Source organism: Hippocampus comes, unplaced genomic scaffold (assembly GCF_001891065.2).
Source record: "Hippocampus comes isolate QL1 unplaced genomic scaffold, H_comes_QL1_v1.1 scaffold185, whole genome shotgun sequence".
Classification (NCBI taxonomy): Eukaryota; Metazoa; Chordata; class Actinopteri; order Syngnathiformes; family Syngnathidae; genus Hippocampus; species Hippocampus comes.
Genome location: NW_017805931.1, coordinates 169,806 through 188,121, shown reverse-complemented (window position 1 = coordinate 188,121; position 18,316 = coordinate 169,806). Strand labels below are relative to the sequence as shown.

The 18,316-nt window shown below is 48.8% G+C and overlaps 4 protein-coding genes across 15 annotated transcripts in view; 2 read left to right on the top strand and 2 right to left on the bottom strand.

The window, feature by feature from the left end:
• hhatlb (hedgehog acyltransferase like, b) overlaps positions 1–3,752 on the top strand; it is a 15,027-nt gene extending 11,275 nt beyond the window's left edge. Inside the window, exon 13 of the mRNA XM_019890064.1 lies at positions 3,740–3,752. The gene's annotated coding sequence lies outside the window, so the exon portion shown is untranslated. The remainder of the gene's footprint in view (positions 1–3,739) is intronic.
• nktr (natural killer cell triggering receptor) overlaps positions 1–15,077 on the bottom strand; it is a 16,923-nt gene extending 1,846 nt beyond the window's left edge. Inside the window, exons 1-16 of one of the 10 annotated variants that reach the window (XM_019889987.1) lie at positions 14,886–15,077; positions 14,027–14,104; positions 8,658–8,736; positions 7,824–7,898; positions 7,555–7,662; positions 7,320–7,364; positions 5,753–5,840; positions 4,803–4,832; positions 4,591–4,736; positions 4,291–4,510; positions 4,030–4,200; positions 3,833–3,920; positions 3,299–3,447; positions 759–3,215; positions 474–551; positions 292–354 (exon numbers count right to left, since the gene is read on the bottom strand). In XM_019889987.1, the coding sequence (XP_019745546.1) occupies positions 292–354; positions 474–551; positions 759–3,215; positions 3,299–3,447; positions 3,833–3,920; positions 4,030–4,200; positions 4,291–4,510; positions 4,591–4,736; positions 4,803–4,832; positions 5,753–5,840; positions 7,320–7,364; positions 7,555–7,662; positions 7,824–7,898; positions 8,658–8,715 (3,776 nt within the window). In that variant the 5' untranslated portion in view covers positions 8,716–8,736; positions 14,027–14,104; positions 14,886–15,077. The other 9 variants (XM_019889991.1, XM_019889988.1, XM_019889986.1 and 6 more) reach the window with 9 other exon arrangements.
• sec22c (SEC22 homolog C, vesicle trafficking protein) lies at positions 10,022–13,847 on the top strand. 3 transcript variants are annotated; one of them, XM_019890035.1, is made up of 7 exons: positions 10,022–10,226; positions 11,174–11,376; positions 11,939–12,102; positions 12,167–12,349; positions 12,436–12,554; positions 12,629–12,694; positions 13,151–13,847. In XM_019890035.1, the coding sequence occupies exons 2-7, from the start codon at positions 11,195–11,197 to the stop codon at positions 13,349–13,351; spliced, it is 915 nt and encodes a 304-aa protein (XP_019745594.1). In that variant the 5' UTR covers positions 10,022–10,226; positions 11,174–11,194; the 3' UTR covers positions 13,352–13,847. The 3 variants fall into 3 exon arrangements, with proteins under 3 accessions (XP_019745594.1, XP_019745596.1, XP_019745595.1); XM_019890037.1 differs by having other exon boundaries at positions 12,633–12,694; positions 13,151–13,290; XM_019890036.1 differs by lacking the exon at positions 12,629–12,694.
• Positions 15,078–15,742: 665 nt separating the features above from the next.
• mos (v-mos Moloney murine sarcoma viral oncogene homolog) lies at positions 15,743–17,486 on the bottom strand. The gene is made up of 2 exons (XM_019890029.1): positions 17,182–17,486; positions 15,743–17,141 (listed from the first exon to the last, which is right to left on the bottom strand). Exon 2 carries the CDS (start codon positions 17,125–17,127, stop codon positions 16,096–16,098), a length of 1,032 nt encoding a protein of 343 aa, XP_019745588.1. The 5' UTR covers positions 17,128–17,141; positions 17,182–17,486; the 3' UTR covers positions 15,743–16,095.
• Between the last annotated feature and the right edge of the window lie 830 nt (positions 17,487–18,316).

Genomic DNA, 18,316 nt, shown 5'->3' with positions numbered 1-18,316 from the left:
GCCGGCTCCCGCTTCGACTGCGGCTGGAATAGCTGTCAGAGGAGGCGGACCTTTTGGGGAAAAATGCCAAGTCGCGTCCTCATTGATTGTTTGGTATTTTACATGGACTCTTGAGTAAAACATAGCTCAAATACAAAGGCATCTGGGTTTACAACAGTGTTTCCATTCCCACGGCGGCAGTGCGACCATAATATTCCATCGTTCACCACTAGCGCAGTAGTCACGTCTTCGTGAAAGTAAATATTTCGGGTCCAGGAATATGAGGGAATCCAATAGAAAGACCCAACCCACCTGGATCTCCTGCTGCGGTAATTATAGGAGGGACTTCTGGTGTGACTTCTGCTGTACGTCCGGCTGACAGGAGGGCAGAAAGGGGCAGGTTTGAAACGACGCGCGAGAAACACGCTGGCACATTAGACATTTAAAAAAAAAAAAAGATTCAACAAATCACAAGCGCTGAAATCAGGGCGCACCTGTGGCTCCTGTAGCTTCCGTACGTGCTGCTGCGGGATCGCTGGCGCACGTGCCTGCGGCGACTCCTGCTGCGACCTCTGAAAGCGAGAACAAACTCTGTTAACGTCTTCCACGAAACAAACGCAAGAGTGTTCCCCGCGCCAAAAAGGCTTGGTCAAACGCGTTGATGGATTGCATTTGCAACGCCGCTCGCTTCTTTTGTTTTCCAAATGAACAGCCTGGTGCTATTTGGTAGCTTTACCGCTGGCGCGCAACAGATGAATTCAAACCGTGCGGACTCTCACCTGGAGGAGTAGCTGGAGCTGCGCGATCGACTCCCGGACCTGCTGTAGGACTGCGACCAGTCTCTGGTGCGGGACCGCTGACTGGAAGTCGAGCGCGAGCGGCGGGCGGCCGAGCGCGACTTCCTCGGGGAGTCGCCCCGGGTTCCCCCGGCCGAGGGGGAGCTTTCCTCGCCGGAGCTCTCCCGGTTCCCGGGCCTCCGGTTGAGGCGCACGGTCTTGCGGACCTCGTCGAAGAGCGATCCCGGTCGGACCCGGTTCTTGCTCTTGATCTCCATTCGCACTCCCTGAACGCTGGCCGGGTGGCTCTGCTGAGCGTGCGCGTTGTGGGTCACAAGCTGCGCCGCGCCCGCGTTCTGGAGCAAGGCCATTCCTTTCAAGGGCCTCCATTTGAAATGAACGGCAGCGCTGGTGGGCTGGTCCGGATCCGCGGCGGCGACAGGGGGCGGCTCGAGGCTTTGCGGCTGCGCCAGGGCACCTTTGCTTGCCTTGGCGGCCAACCGGGAGCCGCTTTTCGGGGCTTTCTCAGGGGCGCCGCCGTACGCCGCGGCCGCAGCTTCGACTGCAGCCGCGGCGTCATGCTCGGGAGTGCAGATGTCCATAGCGTCCACAGAGTTGGGCTCTTTCGCCCCGCATGAGTCACTACCGTTCCTGTTCGACGGCTGATGCCGAGGCTCCGATGCTTTGGTGCTTTTATGACTCGACTCTTTGGCCCTCGTCGGAGGCCCGCTTTCCTCTTTATTAGCATTCTTGTTGGAAGAGGTGACGCCGCGGTCCTTGTTGACGACCGCGGCCACCGGGCTACGTTTCTCCCTCTTGGCGTCGTCTTCGTCTTCCTCCTCATCAAACTCGAGAGGCGGCTGCCAATGAAAAGTCTCCTTCAGCTTCTGCCGTTTCTTTTTGGGTCTCTTGCTCTTGTCCCTCGCGTGGCGGGAGCCGCTCTTGCCCTCTCCTCGACTCTTGCGTTTGCGCTTGCGTTTGGACTTCCTCTTGCTCTTGTGCTTCTCCGGGTCGGCAGCCGTCGGCGCGCTCGCCCGCGCCGGGGCGGCAGCGTCGGCGTGCCCGGCGCTCGAGGGCATTTTGTCGGTTTCCCGTTCCGATTCGGAACTGGCTTCGCCTTCCTCTTTCTCCGATAGCGCCGCTGGCCTGGTGGCGACGCTTTCGGACTCACTCTCGGAATTCCACCCGGTGAGGCCCGAGGTCTTCTTGTCAGGTATGTGGCCAGGCGCTTTCTGAAGCTTTGACAGGAAATCACCGTTGCTTTGGCTCACCCTATCGCTGTCGCTGTCCCATCCAGATTTGTGAACCAAGCTATCCGTCTGAATCGAACTGTACTTTTTGGTCTCTTGGTCCGGAGAGCCTCGTTGCTCTTGACCCACTTTTGGCACAACTTTATCAGGACTCGGCTCGACGCCCGCTTTCTTCACCGACGGGACCTCGTGAGCAGCAGCGCTTGAAATGTACTTGTCCATATGCTTTATCCTCTTCAGAGATCGGTAATACTTTCTCCAATGTTTGTCGAGGGATTTCTTCTTCTTGGGCTCCGAGGGCGCGGAGTCCGATCTGCTGCTGGTACGGGATCCGGAGGCGGACTTGCTGGCGCTTCGGCTTCTTGAGCGGCTGTCGGACTTGCTTGGAGAGGATCTGCTGGGCGAGCGCCGTGCGCCGTGCTTGGCCCTTTCGGAGTCGCTCGGCACAAATGTCTCCTGAACTGAACTCGGAGCGTTCTCCGACGCCGCTTGCCCCATGGAAGAAACGTTCACCGGGGCTATTTGGGCCTTGCTGGCCGGAGGTTGGATGTAGGATGATTTCCAGGGCTTCTGACCTGGCTTCCAGCGGGAGGGAGGCGGGCTATCGCTGAGTGGGATCACGGGGACGTTTTCCGGGACCGGCACAGTCAGCATTCTGGACGCTGGTGTAACTTTGCTATCCGAGAGCTTCCCGGGGAGATGGACGGGGGCGTCTGCTCTGGACTTGCCCTTTCTCGGAGATCTGGATAAACTCCTCTTTCTGCTTGGCGTGAACGACGCGGACCTGTGTCTGGACCTGGATCGAGAGTAGGACCGGCACCGAGATCGAGACCGGGAGCCGCTTCTTGAGCGGGACAGGCTTCTGGACCGTGAATAAGAGTAAGACCTTGCCCTGGATCTGGAACGACTGGATATGCGCGATCGGGAGCGAGATCTGGACACCGAGGACCGCCCTCTCGTGTAACGGCGACTCGAAGAGGAGCGAGGCGTTCTGACATTCAGCCGTCTGGAGGAGGGCGACCGTTCCCCGTCTTGATGTTTGCTTCTGGAGCTCCTCTTCTTCCCGCGCTTACGTTTTTTGGCCTTTTTCTTATGCTTGGCCCTTTTCTTCTCTTTTTTAAGGAGCCGTGGCGGGCTGGACATCTCCGAACTACGGCCTGACGAACGCTCGGAGGACCTGGACCATGCCGTCTCGCTTCTCTTGTCCCATCTGCGTAAGGAACAGGCATTTCAGTCCATTAGGTCGCAAACCTGATCACAAACGTGTTTCGTGTTTTTATGATGGAATCGTACTGGTCTCCTTTGCTCCATCTCTCAACACTGGGAGGCTGATAGGCTTTAGTCCGCATCATCTCCTCTTTCCAGTGGGGCGGAGTTTCACTGCTGCCTCTCTCGCCCACGGATGCAGATCGAGATTTAGACCTGGTGGGGGTGTGGTACCTCTGCGGACAAACCGACAAGATCTCGTTGTATGAAGGAGGTGGCTCCACGCGGCAAATTTGGATCGGTCTTCAAATCGACATGCATCTAACGCGGGGACACCAACCCCCAGCTTCTGATGGTGGCGGGAGATGAAAAGGGTAGAAAGCAATCTGGTTCAAGAACAAATCTATTTTCTCAGGGCTGGCGCAGGGCGAGAGGTGGGCTACACCGCGGACCAGTCGCAGCCCGAATAGACGCCGGGCTGATCATCAAGGTGTGCGGGGGTCGTGGTGTTGTGCTAACTCATTGAAGAAGATAAAAGGGGCGACTGGCAACTACTGATAGAATACACGGGTTTAACGGCAACTGAAGCTTTTTTTATGAAGAGAACATGAATGAACACACAATTGTGCCTCGGCCTCGGATTTTCCGTCCAGACTTAGAGACTGCTGGTTTGGGCTCGGCTTCAACTGTGGATTCTTGCTTGTCAACTCTGAAAAAGCCGGGGAAAAAAAACAACAACGAAAAAAATCAGACTTTCTTTTTTTAATCTCGACGACAAGCAATTTTGTAGATGAGAATTGAATCCAGCGTGAACTGACGTCTCCGCTTTGTTCTCTTGGGCCGGGGTGTCCTGCCGCAGCAGGAAACGGTTCTCGGGAACAGGCGGAATCTCCTCCGGTCGGACAACGGGCTTTTCCCTCTTCCCGCTGTGCTCCTTCTCATCTTCCATATTGGCATCTCCGATCTCTTCTTCGGCGGGGTGGTGAGAGCTTGAGGGCATTTTTTTTTTTTTTTTACTCCAACAAAGCCAAGAGTGATTTGTTTCACGGAATGAGAACAATTAACAGAGACGCTCTCACCTGTGTTTGGACAACTCGAGGTCGACAGTCTTCTCCGGGTTGGGCGGCCTCCTCCGCTTCTTGGAGCGTTTATTCTTTCCGTGTCTCTTGTGCTTGCGACGCGTGGACCTTTCAGAGTCGCTCTCGGACTCCTCGGATGAGGAGCTTAGAGATGACGAGTCAGAGGAGTTGAGCGAGGAGTCGGCAGAATGCGACGCCCTAACCCTTTTGCCTTCCAGAACTGAAAAACAACAAAAAAGAAGGTCAGCGAGTAAACAACGCATCCAGCAGTCGATCACGTCATTAGAAGGTTTGACTGACCGTCATTAGCGGACTTGACGATCAGCTGTCCGCAGTCCACCACCCGGACGTCGGCATACGGCCGGCTCGCCGAATCCGTCTTCAGCCCCTCGATCTTCTTGATCACCTCAAAGCCGGAGATGACGAGGCCGAAGACGACGTGGACTCTTAAGTATGCAGAAAGTCGGGCGTCAGTCACTAAACAACGAATGCAGAATGCGGCGGCGACATACCCGTCAAGATGAGGTGCCATCTTGGTCGTGCTGCCGGTGCGAAAGCCGAGCAAGGCGCATCCGTCGACCGCGAGATGACGAGCGTGACAAAAAGAGAACAAAGGAGAACAAGAGTGAAAACGAAAAGGGAAATTGGACAAAGCCAGGCGGTATTTTACAATGGGAAAAGACGCACAACAGACCTTTTGGTCCAGGGGATTGGATTGCAAATCTATTGTGAATTTTCCTTGTTGAATTCAAACAAAACCTTTACAAGAAGTTGAACGCCTTCGGCAGATTTGAACACTCATGAGATTTTCCAGAGAATTTTGGTTCAAGTACACATTTTATATTTTGTTTTTTTATATACAGTATTGGCTGCGGTGGTTCCCCTGGAATAGGACACCTCAAGCCAGTTGGGACTACCTGTACTGTTGTTCACATCCAAAGTAAGCACTCTGCAAAATGTTTGTAGATGCAAATGACTACTTGGTAATAGTTAGGGGATGATGATCTGCAGCAGAGCCTCTCTGAAGAACTTCTTGCGTACCGTGCTGCTGTCGTAATCGTACTTCTGGAGGGAGAAACCGAAAACGCAGAGAGAGAGAGAGAGAGAGAGAGAGAGAGAGAGAGAGAGAGAGAGAGAGAGAGAGAAAAGCACAGCCTTGGAGACACATTACCTTGGAAGAGCAGGACGCTAGAGTTTCTGTAAATTTTACACAAAAAAACGGCAAGAGAAGAAATGTAACACATTTGTGGGTAAAAAAAGGTTTGAATCGATGTTTCTCTGTACTAGCATTTCTAAACTACACATAGAAGGGGTAAGGGGGGGTGTTGTCGATGCCCAAGCAGGTTAAGGAACAAGACAGCAAAAAGTGGCACTTTGTCAGAAGCAACGATAACCAGCTGCTATTACATCTGTCATTAGAATGTTGGACTTTGGGGGATGGAGGTCAAAGAATGATGCTCACATGAAGAACTGTGAACCGTTGGTGTCTTTGCCGCGATTGGCCATGGACAGCAGGAAGGCCCGGTCGTGTTTGAGAGTCAGATTCTCATCTGTCAGATCGAGAGGAAAAACCCCCCCAAAACAAAACAAAAAACAAGGAGGGGGCACGTTGTGTGAGCAGCACAATCCAGTAACTTCAGTTGAGATGAATCTTGAGCCCAAGACGGCAAATGCAACAGAAGCGAAAGCGTCGGTGTCATCCGACAAACCGAGAAGTGATCGCCTCGCCCCGCCAGCCCTTCCGTAAAAAAAAGAGGTTCAAAATGTTGCTGCGAATGGAGGGGGAGGGGAGGCAACTGATTGACGACTAGGGGAGAAATAAGCATTTCTAAAGTCTGGAGGACTTTGGCACACATCAATGATAAAAACGATCAACGCTGCCCGTCTAAATCCGGTCGTGCCGTTGCGGCACTCGTAGGGAGTGCGCGGCGGCAACCTTGCAGCTTTCAATGAACAATGCGAGAGAAACAGAAATGTGAGCGGGCCGCGCGTCACGAATGGGGGCAGCTGTGCGGGAACGAGCCCGATCCCGGCACAAAATTACGGTCGGAGGGCAGGCGGCGGTGGAGGGCACAGTGTGGGCACGTGTACATGGGCTTACCTTTTCATTCATTTTTGCAAAAGACCCCTCTACAAATACAAGAATAATGGTGGAGAATTTTAGGCAAGATGATTCAGAAAAAAAGAGAACGCCTACTGCCCATGCGGATTCGGGTCAAGAAAAGCCCACTCACGCTTGACTGTACACAAAACCGCACAGTAAGGCCGGCGGGGAAATGCAAGTACGCTACCGGCCAGAAGTAGACGACGGCGGCAGGTCCCGGAATTTCCCTACGCGCTCAGATTTGTCAGCGCAGAATGTTTGGTTGGTCGCGTGGAGACGGGAAATGTGACTGCCTTGCGCTCCGGCCGCACGCAACCGAGTAAACAAACACGGTGCGGCTCAGCTTCTGGCGAGCGGACATCATGGCGCCAAAGCAATAACAAATGACACGGTGTTCAAAATGGGAATGATGCACCGCTCTGCATTGTTCGTGTGCTAAAAAGAGGTTGCGATGCTCCAAGAAGAAAAGATTACAGAGGACTAAAATGTTTTGGGTTTTTTTTTTCCTTTTACTGTCCACATTTTGTTGATGTGTATTGGAGAATACATTGCTCATAGGGTCTTTGGAAATTAAATTCCAAAGAATCAGCCCCAATTTCCAGTCATGAAAAGCAGTTGCATCGTTTTGTTTTTTGTTTTTTGTTCCCGCACTGTGCCGAACCGAAAAAGGAGCAACATACAAAAGAGTGAATTGTAGCGAAGCATGACATCGCTACATAGCTGGAAAATCTGCGCCGTCTTCCCTCCTGCTTCTGACCGGCAGTGTACGGGCAATATTGCACAAAAACAACGCACAATTCTTGACACCCATCATCTCAGAATGACCTCACGTTTGCAAGCAAATCTTTTTTTCACGCTGAAACCGTTTCAATTCAAATTAAACATCGAAGAGACGAAATCACGGTGTCATTCGATTGCCAATTACCTTCAAAGTAGCCTCCGTAAATGGATTCTCCTCCTCTTCCATTTCCTGCGAAGCGGAGAGACGTGTGAGACTAAACAAGTGACGCGGATGCCGACAAATGTACACTTTAGCACAACGTGTCGCTGGCAGCATGTGCCCCAACGTCATCTCGTGGCTTGATGAAAATTTCCAACCACGAAATAAGCGAGGCGCTTGCGCCGAGGCGACTAAAGGAGACGGACGGTGTCGTCATCACCTTCGGTGAAGTCGCCGCCCTGGATCATAAAGTTCTTGACAACCCGGTGAAATGTGGAGCCTTTGTAGCACAGCTTTTTGCCTGTTATTTTGCCGGCTCCCTTTTCACCTGCAAGGAGAAAAGGAGCACTGCCAGTGAGATCTCGCACAACACACCTACTACGAGTCGGGGTAGGAATTTTTTTACGAGCGTTATCTGATGATGACGGTTATCGCTTCAGATGTTTCTTCGTCAGTGTTAGGGCGGGAGTGGAGAGGTTAGTTACTCACCGGTGCACAAACAGAGAAAGTTTTTGCTGGTCTTGGGACAAATGTCAGAAAAAAGTTGAAAGACAATTCGCCCAACTGCAAAACAAAAAGAGTCTGATCAGTTTCCGAAAAGCCGTAAGAGGAGACTCTTTCACACAAAAGCCCCTTTTCACGGAGCAAGCGGCTTTCCCGTGTTGCCGAAAGGGGACGGCGGGGGCGTATTCGAAGCCTGGCAGATAAATGACCGCTGTGTGAAAGGCAAATCAGTCATCATCTGTTTTCATTACGGCACAATCAAAACAACCATCGGTGGAGAACAGAGCTCTATATGATGACACTTTTAATTGGCCTTGAAAACAAAACACGCAAACCTGATTACACTCAAGAGCTGAGGCGAGGAGCTGAAGCGAAATGCGCTGTCAGGGGTAGCTTAGGCCCTCCCTCGGGAATCAAAACATTTTTGCCTGAGGTGAATAAACTGGTCTTGTTAGTACATCCGTAGAGTTAATAGACGGAAATCAAAGCTGGGAGCGGCGACGAGGGCTGCCTCAAGTAACCAGAAACTACTTTCTGTTCTCGTTCGGGTCTGTCGGGACCTTTTTGTGCCTTCTGTTATGAAAGGACACTTCAGCTGTCATCAAGGACGCAGCACGTGGTGCTTAGCGAGTAAAATATGTGCGTTTTCTGGAGGAAGAATAAACACAGCCGTTTCTAATAGGGCTGCTCGATTCCAAAAAAATATGAACCCCAATTATCGAATTTAGAATAATTGCACAGCCCTAATTTCTCTAAGCAGAAGCCAATGGAATTCCTGAGAGCAAACTCACGAGAAACACAAAGAAAGACCTGATTTACCTGGCTCCCGGTTGAGCTCCACATCAAAGTAACACTGCGGGCGATCCTTCACCCCCATAGTGATCAAAGTCCCGGTGACCTGAAAAGCACAGAAAAATCTAAAAAACCATAGACTCGTTCAGATTTGTCCGCATCAGTGGACGGGGAACAGCTGGAAAAACCTGGCGGACGAGAGTGAGGGAGGAGGTGGAGGCAGATGGGAGGGGGCACATCGGTGATGCAAAGAGAGAGGGGAAAGGGGGAAGGGGGTGCCTGCATGGACGCTGCGCGTGAATCCCAACCACCGTGCCTTCAGAATTCCATCCAGGTGCGCCGCAGAAAACGATCGAATTTCACCGAATTCTTGGTCCCCAAATCTTCATGTTCATCCACACCCAGTGGCCTATCGTGACCACCAGAACAATTGAACGCTCTTCCACAATGACAATTTAAAGCGGGTAGCGATCGACCTGGTGTCGTTCCAGCGACAGAAAAGTTGTTTCGTACCGAAATCAACAAACTACATTTCACAATGAGTATTCGTTAAATTGTCAGAAAAGTGAGATGAGATCATCACGTCAGCGAATCTACTTTAGGTACATTTGTCACTGGTGTTGTTCCCTATTGCTAAGCGAGATGTGCCTTGACTCAATGAAAGCTCGAGAACCACCGGTGCATACGAAGGAAATGTCAATTCAATTAATTCACGTCAAATATGACGGTTGGAGATAGACCGCGCAACGAGGTCAACCGGAAAAGCCCACATCGAGGCGCCTTTGAGCTTCTAGAGCGGGGAAGCAAAATGAAGCACCCCAGCAGCCAACGACGATGCCAAGCATCCATAGTTCAAGCCCGTCCCGTTTTCATCCACACACGTTTCTTCTAATCATAGACCACAAAAGGACCTCCATTTTAGACTGAAGGCTACAAATAGATTAGCAAGGCATATCAACAAGTGTCGCGCTTCGATTGACAGTTTCACGTCACCTGAAAATCCGCCAACACGACACACTCACGTCTTACGAAGCTGTCGGCACGCGACATAAATCCCGCTCGGTTACGACTCCCATTGACGAAAGCAAATGTAAATAGCGAACGAGCTAAAGCTAGTGGACAATTCAAAGCGACGACTAAGCGACTCAATGCCTAGCGGCTAATTTTCAAGCATTTTTTTTCCGGAGCTACCACCACGCCGCGGCGTCTCAAAATACACGCGGAAACTATATCAAGGAAAGAGTAGCGTACAAACCTGCGTAGCTCAATTAGCAACTGCAGTCACCGAAGGAATGCTTGTGCTAACTGGTTAGCACCTGGGTATTTCCCGGCCGCACTAGCGTCACGAAATACATTTTTGTCCCCCTCGGGTCGCCGTACTGCGTAGCTTTATTTGTGCTAGCTTACGCGTGCGCAGGCGACCTGGTCGCTTCTAATAACACACGTAGTAACAGGTTTATCGGGAGGTCGTTTTCAATTTGTGACCACGCAAAACAATCATATACCACCCGTAGCCCGGGACATTGCTGTGCTATTTTTCACCGGCTAAGTAAGCCAAGTGGCAAGGTGGCAGAATGAAAGCGTTATAATCATGAGGTAAGGTGCAACTTTTCCCCGCTGCGTGGAACGTGCAGTAAATCACCCACTGAATCCCACCCCATGAACCAAATCTCAAATTAGACGCGTTGGATAGCTGCTGAAATATGCTTGCGTTATGTGATTCGTTTAGAAATGATTTGAAGACGCTGTTATGTGCGGCGCTTCAGGATGAGCAGACCCTCTTTTCAATGTAAAGGACATCAGATTGGCCAATTTAAAAGTCCAACTTTTCGTTCCCAATTTCCTTCAAAATACCGCTCGCATCTCGATATGATTGAAATCTACCCATATCTACTACACGTATTTAGGCTCATACCTTTACGTGTTCATCCGGAGTATTTTCAATGCATTTTATTTTTTGTTAAGACTTGGTCAGCCGTAATTTTTTTCTGACTGAAGTTCACATTTCGATTTTTTCTTGAACGCCTTTTTTTTCTTTTGAATTTGTTCTGGATGTTTTTTTAGATGGCGTAAAAAGGCACTAAGCTATTTGCAACTTTTTCAATTTTAGCTCTATATTGTTTTGAATGGTTCAAATATTCTTGCTATTACCGGCCCTAGTGTCGCATTTTGTACAGTCACATTGGATTGCAATTAGTTTTGTCATTTTTACCTAAATTTGCTATTATATTTTGTTTTATTCTTATTAATGGAGGTGTTCGCTCAAATGCTGTCATGGTTTTGCTGTTTTCTACCTTTTTCGATACATTTAGATTCTAAGATCATGATTCGTTTTATTTTGAATACATTAATTGTATATTTTATTATCGATATTGAAGTTGTGATTTTCGCTGAATCATGTCTCTTTTTTTTTTTTTAACAGAAACCTGAAATAACTTATTAGTAGCAGCGTCGCACCGTTCTTTATTACTAATGCTATTTCATGCTTGACCTTTCTTTGATCTTGTCAGCATTGTCTTTTCTTTTCCCGTCTCCCTCCGCAGACATAAAAGCACTCATGGATCATGTCTCTGATCCTTTTTGCCTTCGTGGCGCGGGTGAGGGATGGACTCCCCCTGTCCGCCTCCACAGACTTCGAGTACAACCGAGAGCTGCAGGAGAAGAAGCGGCAGCTCAGGACCATCAGCAGGGCACTGGCGCTCTTCCCGGAAAGAGCCGCAGTCAAGGGCCAAGAGCTCAATATCTAGTAAGGCCTGACGCACACCGAGCGATGCGCTAAAGCGACGTACCTGGACAACTGGGAGAAAAACAAAAAAATCCCTTTCACTGCAACGGAAACACTGCTACCCCTGCTATCATTTTTTTTAAAATCTGGAAACATGTATTGAGGCACTACATGCGCTGTACTCCAATTTAAAAAAAAAAAGTTTATTATTATTGAACCATAAACATGTCACGATTGTTAAGTAATAAGTGGATTGCTCCAGCTACTGTCATTCTAACAATATAGAGAGAGAAAACAAGGACCGTATTGTCGGCTCGATGAAGCTTCCTACACGGAAACATAGTATTTGTCTTGAAAAATTGCATGCGTTTGGCAACAGTGGCTCGCCACGCTTTGCTTTACTTAACTACAGTCCCCGCACACCTGCATACACACGGTTCGGCACCTGCAGATTTGCATCATATTTACTGATATACATCTGTGTATGTGTGTGTGTGTGTGCGTGCGTGCGTGTGTAAAATATTGTGGGGGTGGGGGGCAGTGAACTAAACACCTTGTTTTTGTGCTCCCGTCCCCTGCTCAGCTTGGTGTCTTCAGAAGGAGTGTCCTACATGAGCGTGTGCCACTGGAGCATTCCCGCGGCGATGGCCTTCTGCTTCCTGGAAGACCTGCGCTGGGAATTCACAGCATGCTACAATGCCAGTGTTGTGTCGCTGGCAGACAGACCATATCCATTTTTGGAGTTTGGTAAGTTGAGGAAAAGAGAAGTTGGGGCATTCTTCTTCACACCTTCCCCGGGTGCCACACACAGACGGCGCAATTCAGAAGCTGAAACAGCAGTACAACCGCAAGGGCGGCCCAGCCCTCCAGGTCACCTTGGCGGAAGTCCAGGAGGACCTGCGGCTCCGCCCGCCTCAGATTCTCACCCTAGAGGAGCTCGAGCTGACGAACGGCTCTGCAAATGGTCACACGGAGCAGCAATTGGCTACCTCTGGTATGCTTCCCCACCGCTGCTCTCCATCCTCTTGCCGCATTTATTTGGGTGGATTGATGCGAGGTGATTTCTTCTTCCTTCCCCAGGCCAGAGTGTAAAATTGGAACCGGTGACGGCGCCTGGCATCCTCTCGCTGGTCCTCAACATCATGTGTGCGTCCTTGAACGTCATCCGAGGCGTGCACCTCATAGAATATACATTCCAGGTATTAGCCAGTGCTTGACTGCAGTTTTTCTAATGGGCTAAAGTAGCAAAAAGTGAGCGTTCCTCTTGGCGCAGGAAGACTACGACAGCATGCGCAACGTCGTGGCATTCCTCGTGGCATTCCTTTGCTGCCTGCTGCAGGTAAATGCACTTTGGTCACGTTAACTCTCTCAACGCCAGCCATTTTCAAAAAAAGAACCTCTTGAGTGCCAGCCAATTCGAAGTTTGTTTCTCACTTTTTCCATCAGCCGTATACCATATGGGTTGCTTTCAACCAAAGCACCTATTATGGATCAAAAACAATACAGAAAACATTCTTGATCGGAAATGATCATTTTTGCTGTCATGACGCCTCAAACACCTGCCAGTCCCTTTCTTCTGTAAAATATCAATAACCACCATGAAAATGTGCTTTTGATGGCATCGTGGATTGACTGAATCACCAGTGTAACAATTTTACATTTGACGGACCTTACAAACTATTTGCAGGCAATTAGTTGGCCAGGACTTTTCTCCGCCCATTTCTATTAACGGTCGACAGCACTCCTTGTTAATATGCCACACCTCAAATTTGCCCATTTTCCCCCGTCCCCGCAGTGTCACTTGTACATCTTCCACTCCCGCCTAAAAGCAGCCAAGTCCCTCGGTCTGCTGAGCGCCATCGTCCTATGCAACGTCTTCCTGCGCGAGTTGAGGAACGCCTGGCAGATAGCCTTCCACGTCGGCGTAGCCTCGCTGTCCACCGCGCTCACCTTCCGGCGTAAAGTCCAGGATAGGAGCCCCGACTGCAGGGTCTGACGCGTCGATACCTTTTCTACCGCACTTTGATGACTTTTTATACAGGTCTCAAAAAGGCCATTTGTCGGGTGGAGGAATACTACGACGGCTACGAAGAATTTGAAAGCACTTATTTCAAGGGTTGTGTTCGTGTTTCTTGTCTTTCCATGTATGACAATTGCTGCATATCGGAGCCCAGCTTCCAATTATTTATGGTCGTAGCAATGTTTACTTAGCTTTGCTGGTCTATTTATTTCCTGGTAATTTCTGATTTTTCTAAAAAAAAAAAAAAAAAGTTTGCTACTACTTTAACTGCTGCAACATGTCCGTCCGCATTGATGATAAAATCAAGTGTATGTTATTCAGGTTCCAGGGCAGGTAGCAAAAATTTCAAAACATTTGTTGCCGTTTTCTCCCAGCTGTTGTGTATTGTTCTTTTCAAAAATTGGGTTTTGTTTTATGATTTGCTGTGGCTGAAGTGACCTGTCATCAATAAAATATATTTTATTTCGCTTTACCCTTATCACTTTTTCATTGGACTAAATAGTTCACCTCCCTGTTGAAACACAAGAGCGAATGAGTGGCAAACAATAAAAAGATCATCTGGAAAAGAATAACCATTTTGTTTTTCATGATTCTGACCCCTTTAACAGTGTTGTAACTTTTCACAAGGTCTTTGGCATATGACTCACCTACCTGTTGGATGAAACGGTGTCTTATGTGGGAAGGATCCTGTTTGATGACGGCCACTTTTTCACCGTGTTGTCTTTGCTCCTGAATTTTAACAGAGATTGATGAGAACGTATGCACTTTAGAAACACACACACACAATGAAAGAAGAAAAGAAAGCTAGCTTCACGTCCAGCTCTCGAACTCCACAACGGAGGACACACAAATGCCGACCACGTGGTGAAAAACAATCTCAAGTGATATTTTATGTTGCAGTTTTTGCAATCGATAAAATAAGCAATGATTTGATGAAGCAAGGTTGACATGACCACTGACATTTTTTAGGTTACTTGCATTTGTATTCATTCCAATGCATAAGAGTCTGCAAATGTGTTGACTTGAGTGATATGGTGTAGCCTCGACAAAGTAGCCAACTAGTTCATGAGAGAAACGAATACCAAAGTACAAAGGACAGGGATTGGTCACCCGAGTAAAGGTCTCTTTCCCTACCTTATTTTCTTTCCTCTCATTTTCTTTCCTCTCGTGCCGCTTCCATTTCTTTGGACTCCTTGCCTGCACACTCCGTGTTGTTGGTGGTGTTTTGTTTTTTTTGTTGTTGTTGTTTTTCTCTCTCATTCTCGTTCGTGCAGCCCGCTCTCAGCTGATTGGTTGATTGGCTAACGCGTTGCCTGTATGATGACTTTCTCCGTGAGCCTGTTTTCGTCAACTTGTGTGATTCTTTTTAATCAATGAAATGAAACCCATACAGTCTGTAAAGCTGTTTCATGAAAAACATTTTCGTATTGACAAATGATAATTTGGACAGTTATTTCATGAGGTAAGTGGAAGAATGGACAAACGACGCCCAGCCAATAAATTGGCTCACCTGTGAATAGATAGATGCTGACTCGGCACAAGTTCTCTTTCTTCTTCGCTTGTTCAAACTTTTTCTCCTCTCTGTCTCGTTCCTTTTCCTTCTTTAGCTGCTGCTTTCTTTCTTGCCTTGGGCCACACACAGCTTGCCATCTCTCCGTGGCTTCTCTTCGTCTCGTCTAAATCGCTCACGTCGACGCTCGCTCGTGACTTGTGCTGAAAGGAAAGAGCGACACATCGGTCCGTCCATTCGTCACTCGGCCTTTTTCTATTCATGGCTTGTGTCTCCGTTCGGCACATTGCGTTTTCGATGCCTTACCGCCGCCTGCTGGTATGGAGTGCGCTTTGAGCACGCCTTCAATTCGTCCTCTCTGTTCTCAGGCGACCAAGCGGTCGTCCCATCGCCATTGACTGGATGAGCCTTTTCTTCCATTTACCCCATTCAATAATTGTCCGCTGTATCGTTTGTAAATATAAAACTATTTTTAGACTTGTATGGATATCATTCCATTCACCGAAAGCCTTGCAAGCAGTGTTTGGTAAGTCCATTGACTGGATGAGCCTTTTCTTCCATTTACCCCGTTCAATAATTGTCCGCCGTTTGTAAATATAAAACTATTTTTAGACGGTATGGATGTCATTCCATTCACTGAAAGCCTTGAACGCAGTGTTTGGTAAGCTAACTCAAACCAAAATCTATCTCTGTTGCACCTCGCTGATGACATCTGGATTTTTGGCCTGTTTGACTGTCACTTCTCCTCTCCTCCCTCCCAAAAACTTCTGCCAGCTTAATACTAATATGCACTTTTTTTTCACGAAGCATTTTGATAGTTAAGAAAAAAACTGAAGAAAGCCAGCAACAGCAATAAGTAAGATTGTGAAACCAATTTAATGAAAGTAAGTCGGTAAAATGTCAACATCACAAACATAACATTCACAGAACACTGAAAGATTAAGACATCGGGTTAAAACGCACACAGGGTTACAAGCCCTGATAAGTTGCAGTGTTACGAGGTAGGAATGAAAAATGATTTCACAGGAATAAGGCAAGTTGAAAAATGACAGGCACACATTTAAAATGACTCCTGCTTTTTGTTTCCAGCGGGGGCGCTTTACAAAAAGATCTCCAAGAAACCCACAATGAAGTGTCTTCGTTTTAAAGCACTTGGCGCAACCCCTCAGTCGGTAACGAGACAATAAAATACGGCAAAGCAAAATACTTGTCAAATCTTCCCGAGTCCGATATTTGTACGCAGATTCTCCAGTTGCACGATCAGCTCTTGGGCGCTGAATCTGGTCGAGGCCTGCGCAGCCCAACATCTGCTGAGCAAAGTCTTGCAGAGCGTCCCGGGCTCCGACTGGAAGGCGGCTTGATGCTCAACTTTGGGCCGAAGATGGTGAGCAACCACGGCGTAAAGGACGTGCTGCCTGTCCCCCGCGTAGGGCTGCTCTCTTGTCATCAGCTGCCACAGGGTAATCCCAAACGAGAAGATATCCGATTTAGCAGAGACGCCTTCGCCCTTGAGCAATTCCGGCGCCGTGTGCGTGTACGTGCCACCGGCGCGACTCAACGGAACGACATCCGAAGCTTGACGCTTGCTCTCCAGTTGAACAGAGCAGCCAAAGTCTGCGATCTTGCACACGCCTTCGCCGGACACCAGCACGTTGGCCGGTTTTATGTCCAGGTGAACGATCAGATGGGAGTGAAGGAAATGTAAACCGCGCGCGATGTCCAGAGAGTGACTGAGCCACCAACCGGGCTCCAGGGTCTCCTCCGCGCAGCCGTAAATCATCTGCTGGAGATTCCTGCTTCCGACATATTCCATCAGGATGGCCCCGATGCTGCTTTCGTCTCCGAAGTCGCTCGGCATGCAAGTCGTGGCCGCGATGACCCGCACGATGTTCCGATGGCGAAGGTGCGCGGCGTTCAGTTCGGCCCAGAAGCTCTGGCGAGAAGCCAGTTCGTTTTTGGCGCACTTCTTGACTTTTTTCAAAGCGACGGTCCGCCCGAGGTATTTTGCCTTGTAGACGGAGCCGAAGCCCCCGGAGCCGACGGGCTGGACGCAGTGGAGCTCCTTCCAGTAGATGACAGATGACCACGGGCGGCTGGTCACTTTACCCTGGAGTCGCTGGCTTGGGACCTGTAAAGTGGAGCCAAACGAGGGTTTGATTAAAGGGCTGCTACAAGTCCCGATGTCCACGGAGGGGAAAATGTCGTTGGGGAGAAAACGAGTGGGGGGAGCCGGAGAAGGCATTGCATTGCATTGCGCTGCGCTGCGCTACACAGCCCGGACTCGGTTTGTGTGTGCGTGTGTGCCTCTTTTCCGAAACGGCTTCTATCGACCGCCCTGGTCTCACATTCCGACACCTGTTTTCAATTTACGTTTATCAGAACTTGGACGCGCGGCATTCTCAAACGAAAAGCACACGAATACACTACTGGGATACCACCTTTGTTTTTACAAGCGAATGGCGCGTGCTTGTGACGTCACTTAGACGCGACCGAGTTCAAATATGTCAAGGTTTCCTGATTTCGGTCAAACTTTCTCTTGATTGATTGCTGGTTCCATTTGTATTGATGAATCTCGTTAAAGAGCTCATTTACTCGTCATTTCCGTTGTGAAATGTCAATTGCGGTCAATAATCCCCCCGCCCAAAAAAAAAACGGCCATACACGCATAGACTGGTCTGTTCATAGGGGCATACAGAGCACGTATTTAGTTTGAATAGACCATGGTGTGCAATGGTACGTTAACGCCACCGCCGTATTGAATGTGGCAAAGTAACGCAATAGGTGAAAATGCTTCATTTGTCACGAGGAAACGAAGCAACGGTTTTCAACTCAAAACCAGATGTCACGATGTCATGGGATAAAGACTGAAGACTGAACCGTCTGTGGCCATTACAGCATCATTTGCAAATAGAACTTGCTGACTTCGTGTGTTATTCTTTAGTCCAGTATGCGCTTTAAACTCCACCGCGAATTCCCACGGTGAAACCAACCTACGAGCAAAGTCGTTTCGATTCCGGATGAATTATTCTGGTTGTTGTTGGTTGCGTAGCTGACATTTTACAGACTGTGCAACATAGTTTTGCCGCAGTTAAAAACGCCAAACCTCACCTGGGAGTACGATCGACCTCTCATTTCAAGAAGTGTCTTTTTGTTTCCTTCAAGGATGACAGTCTTTGACATTTTTGATAGGCGGCGACAGAATGAGAATGGACGCCAAGCAATACTTAAAGTGTGGATCAATAAGTTTGAATGTTTTATTCAAGCAAAAAAATGTATCATTGTTCCAACACGTTGGAAGGTGGAGCATAGACAAAAAAAAAAGCACAAAACATAAAATGTTCTCATGTTTATTGAACTTTCAATACATCGCATTTAAACAATGGAGTTGACAATGTCGCCGCCCCCCCTATTAATAGCAGCAAGGTGTGTAA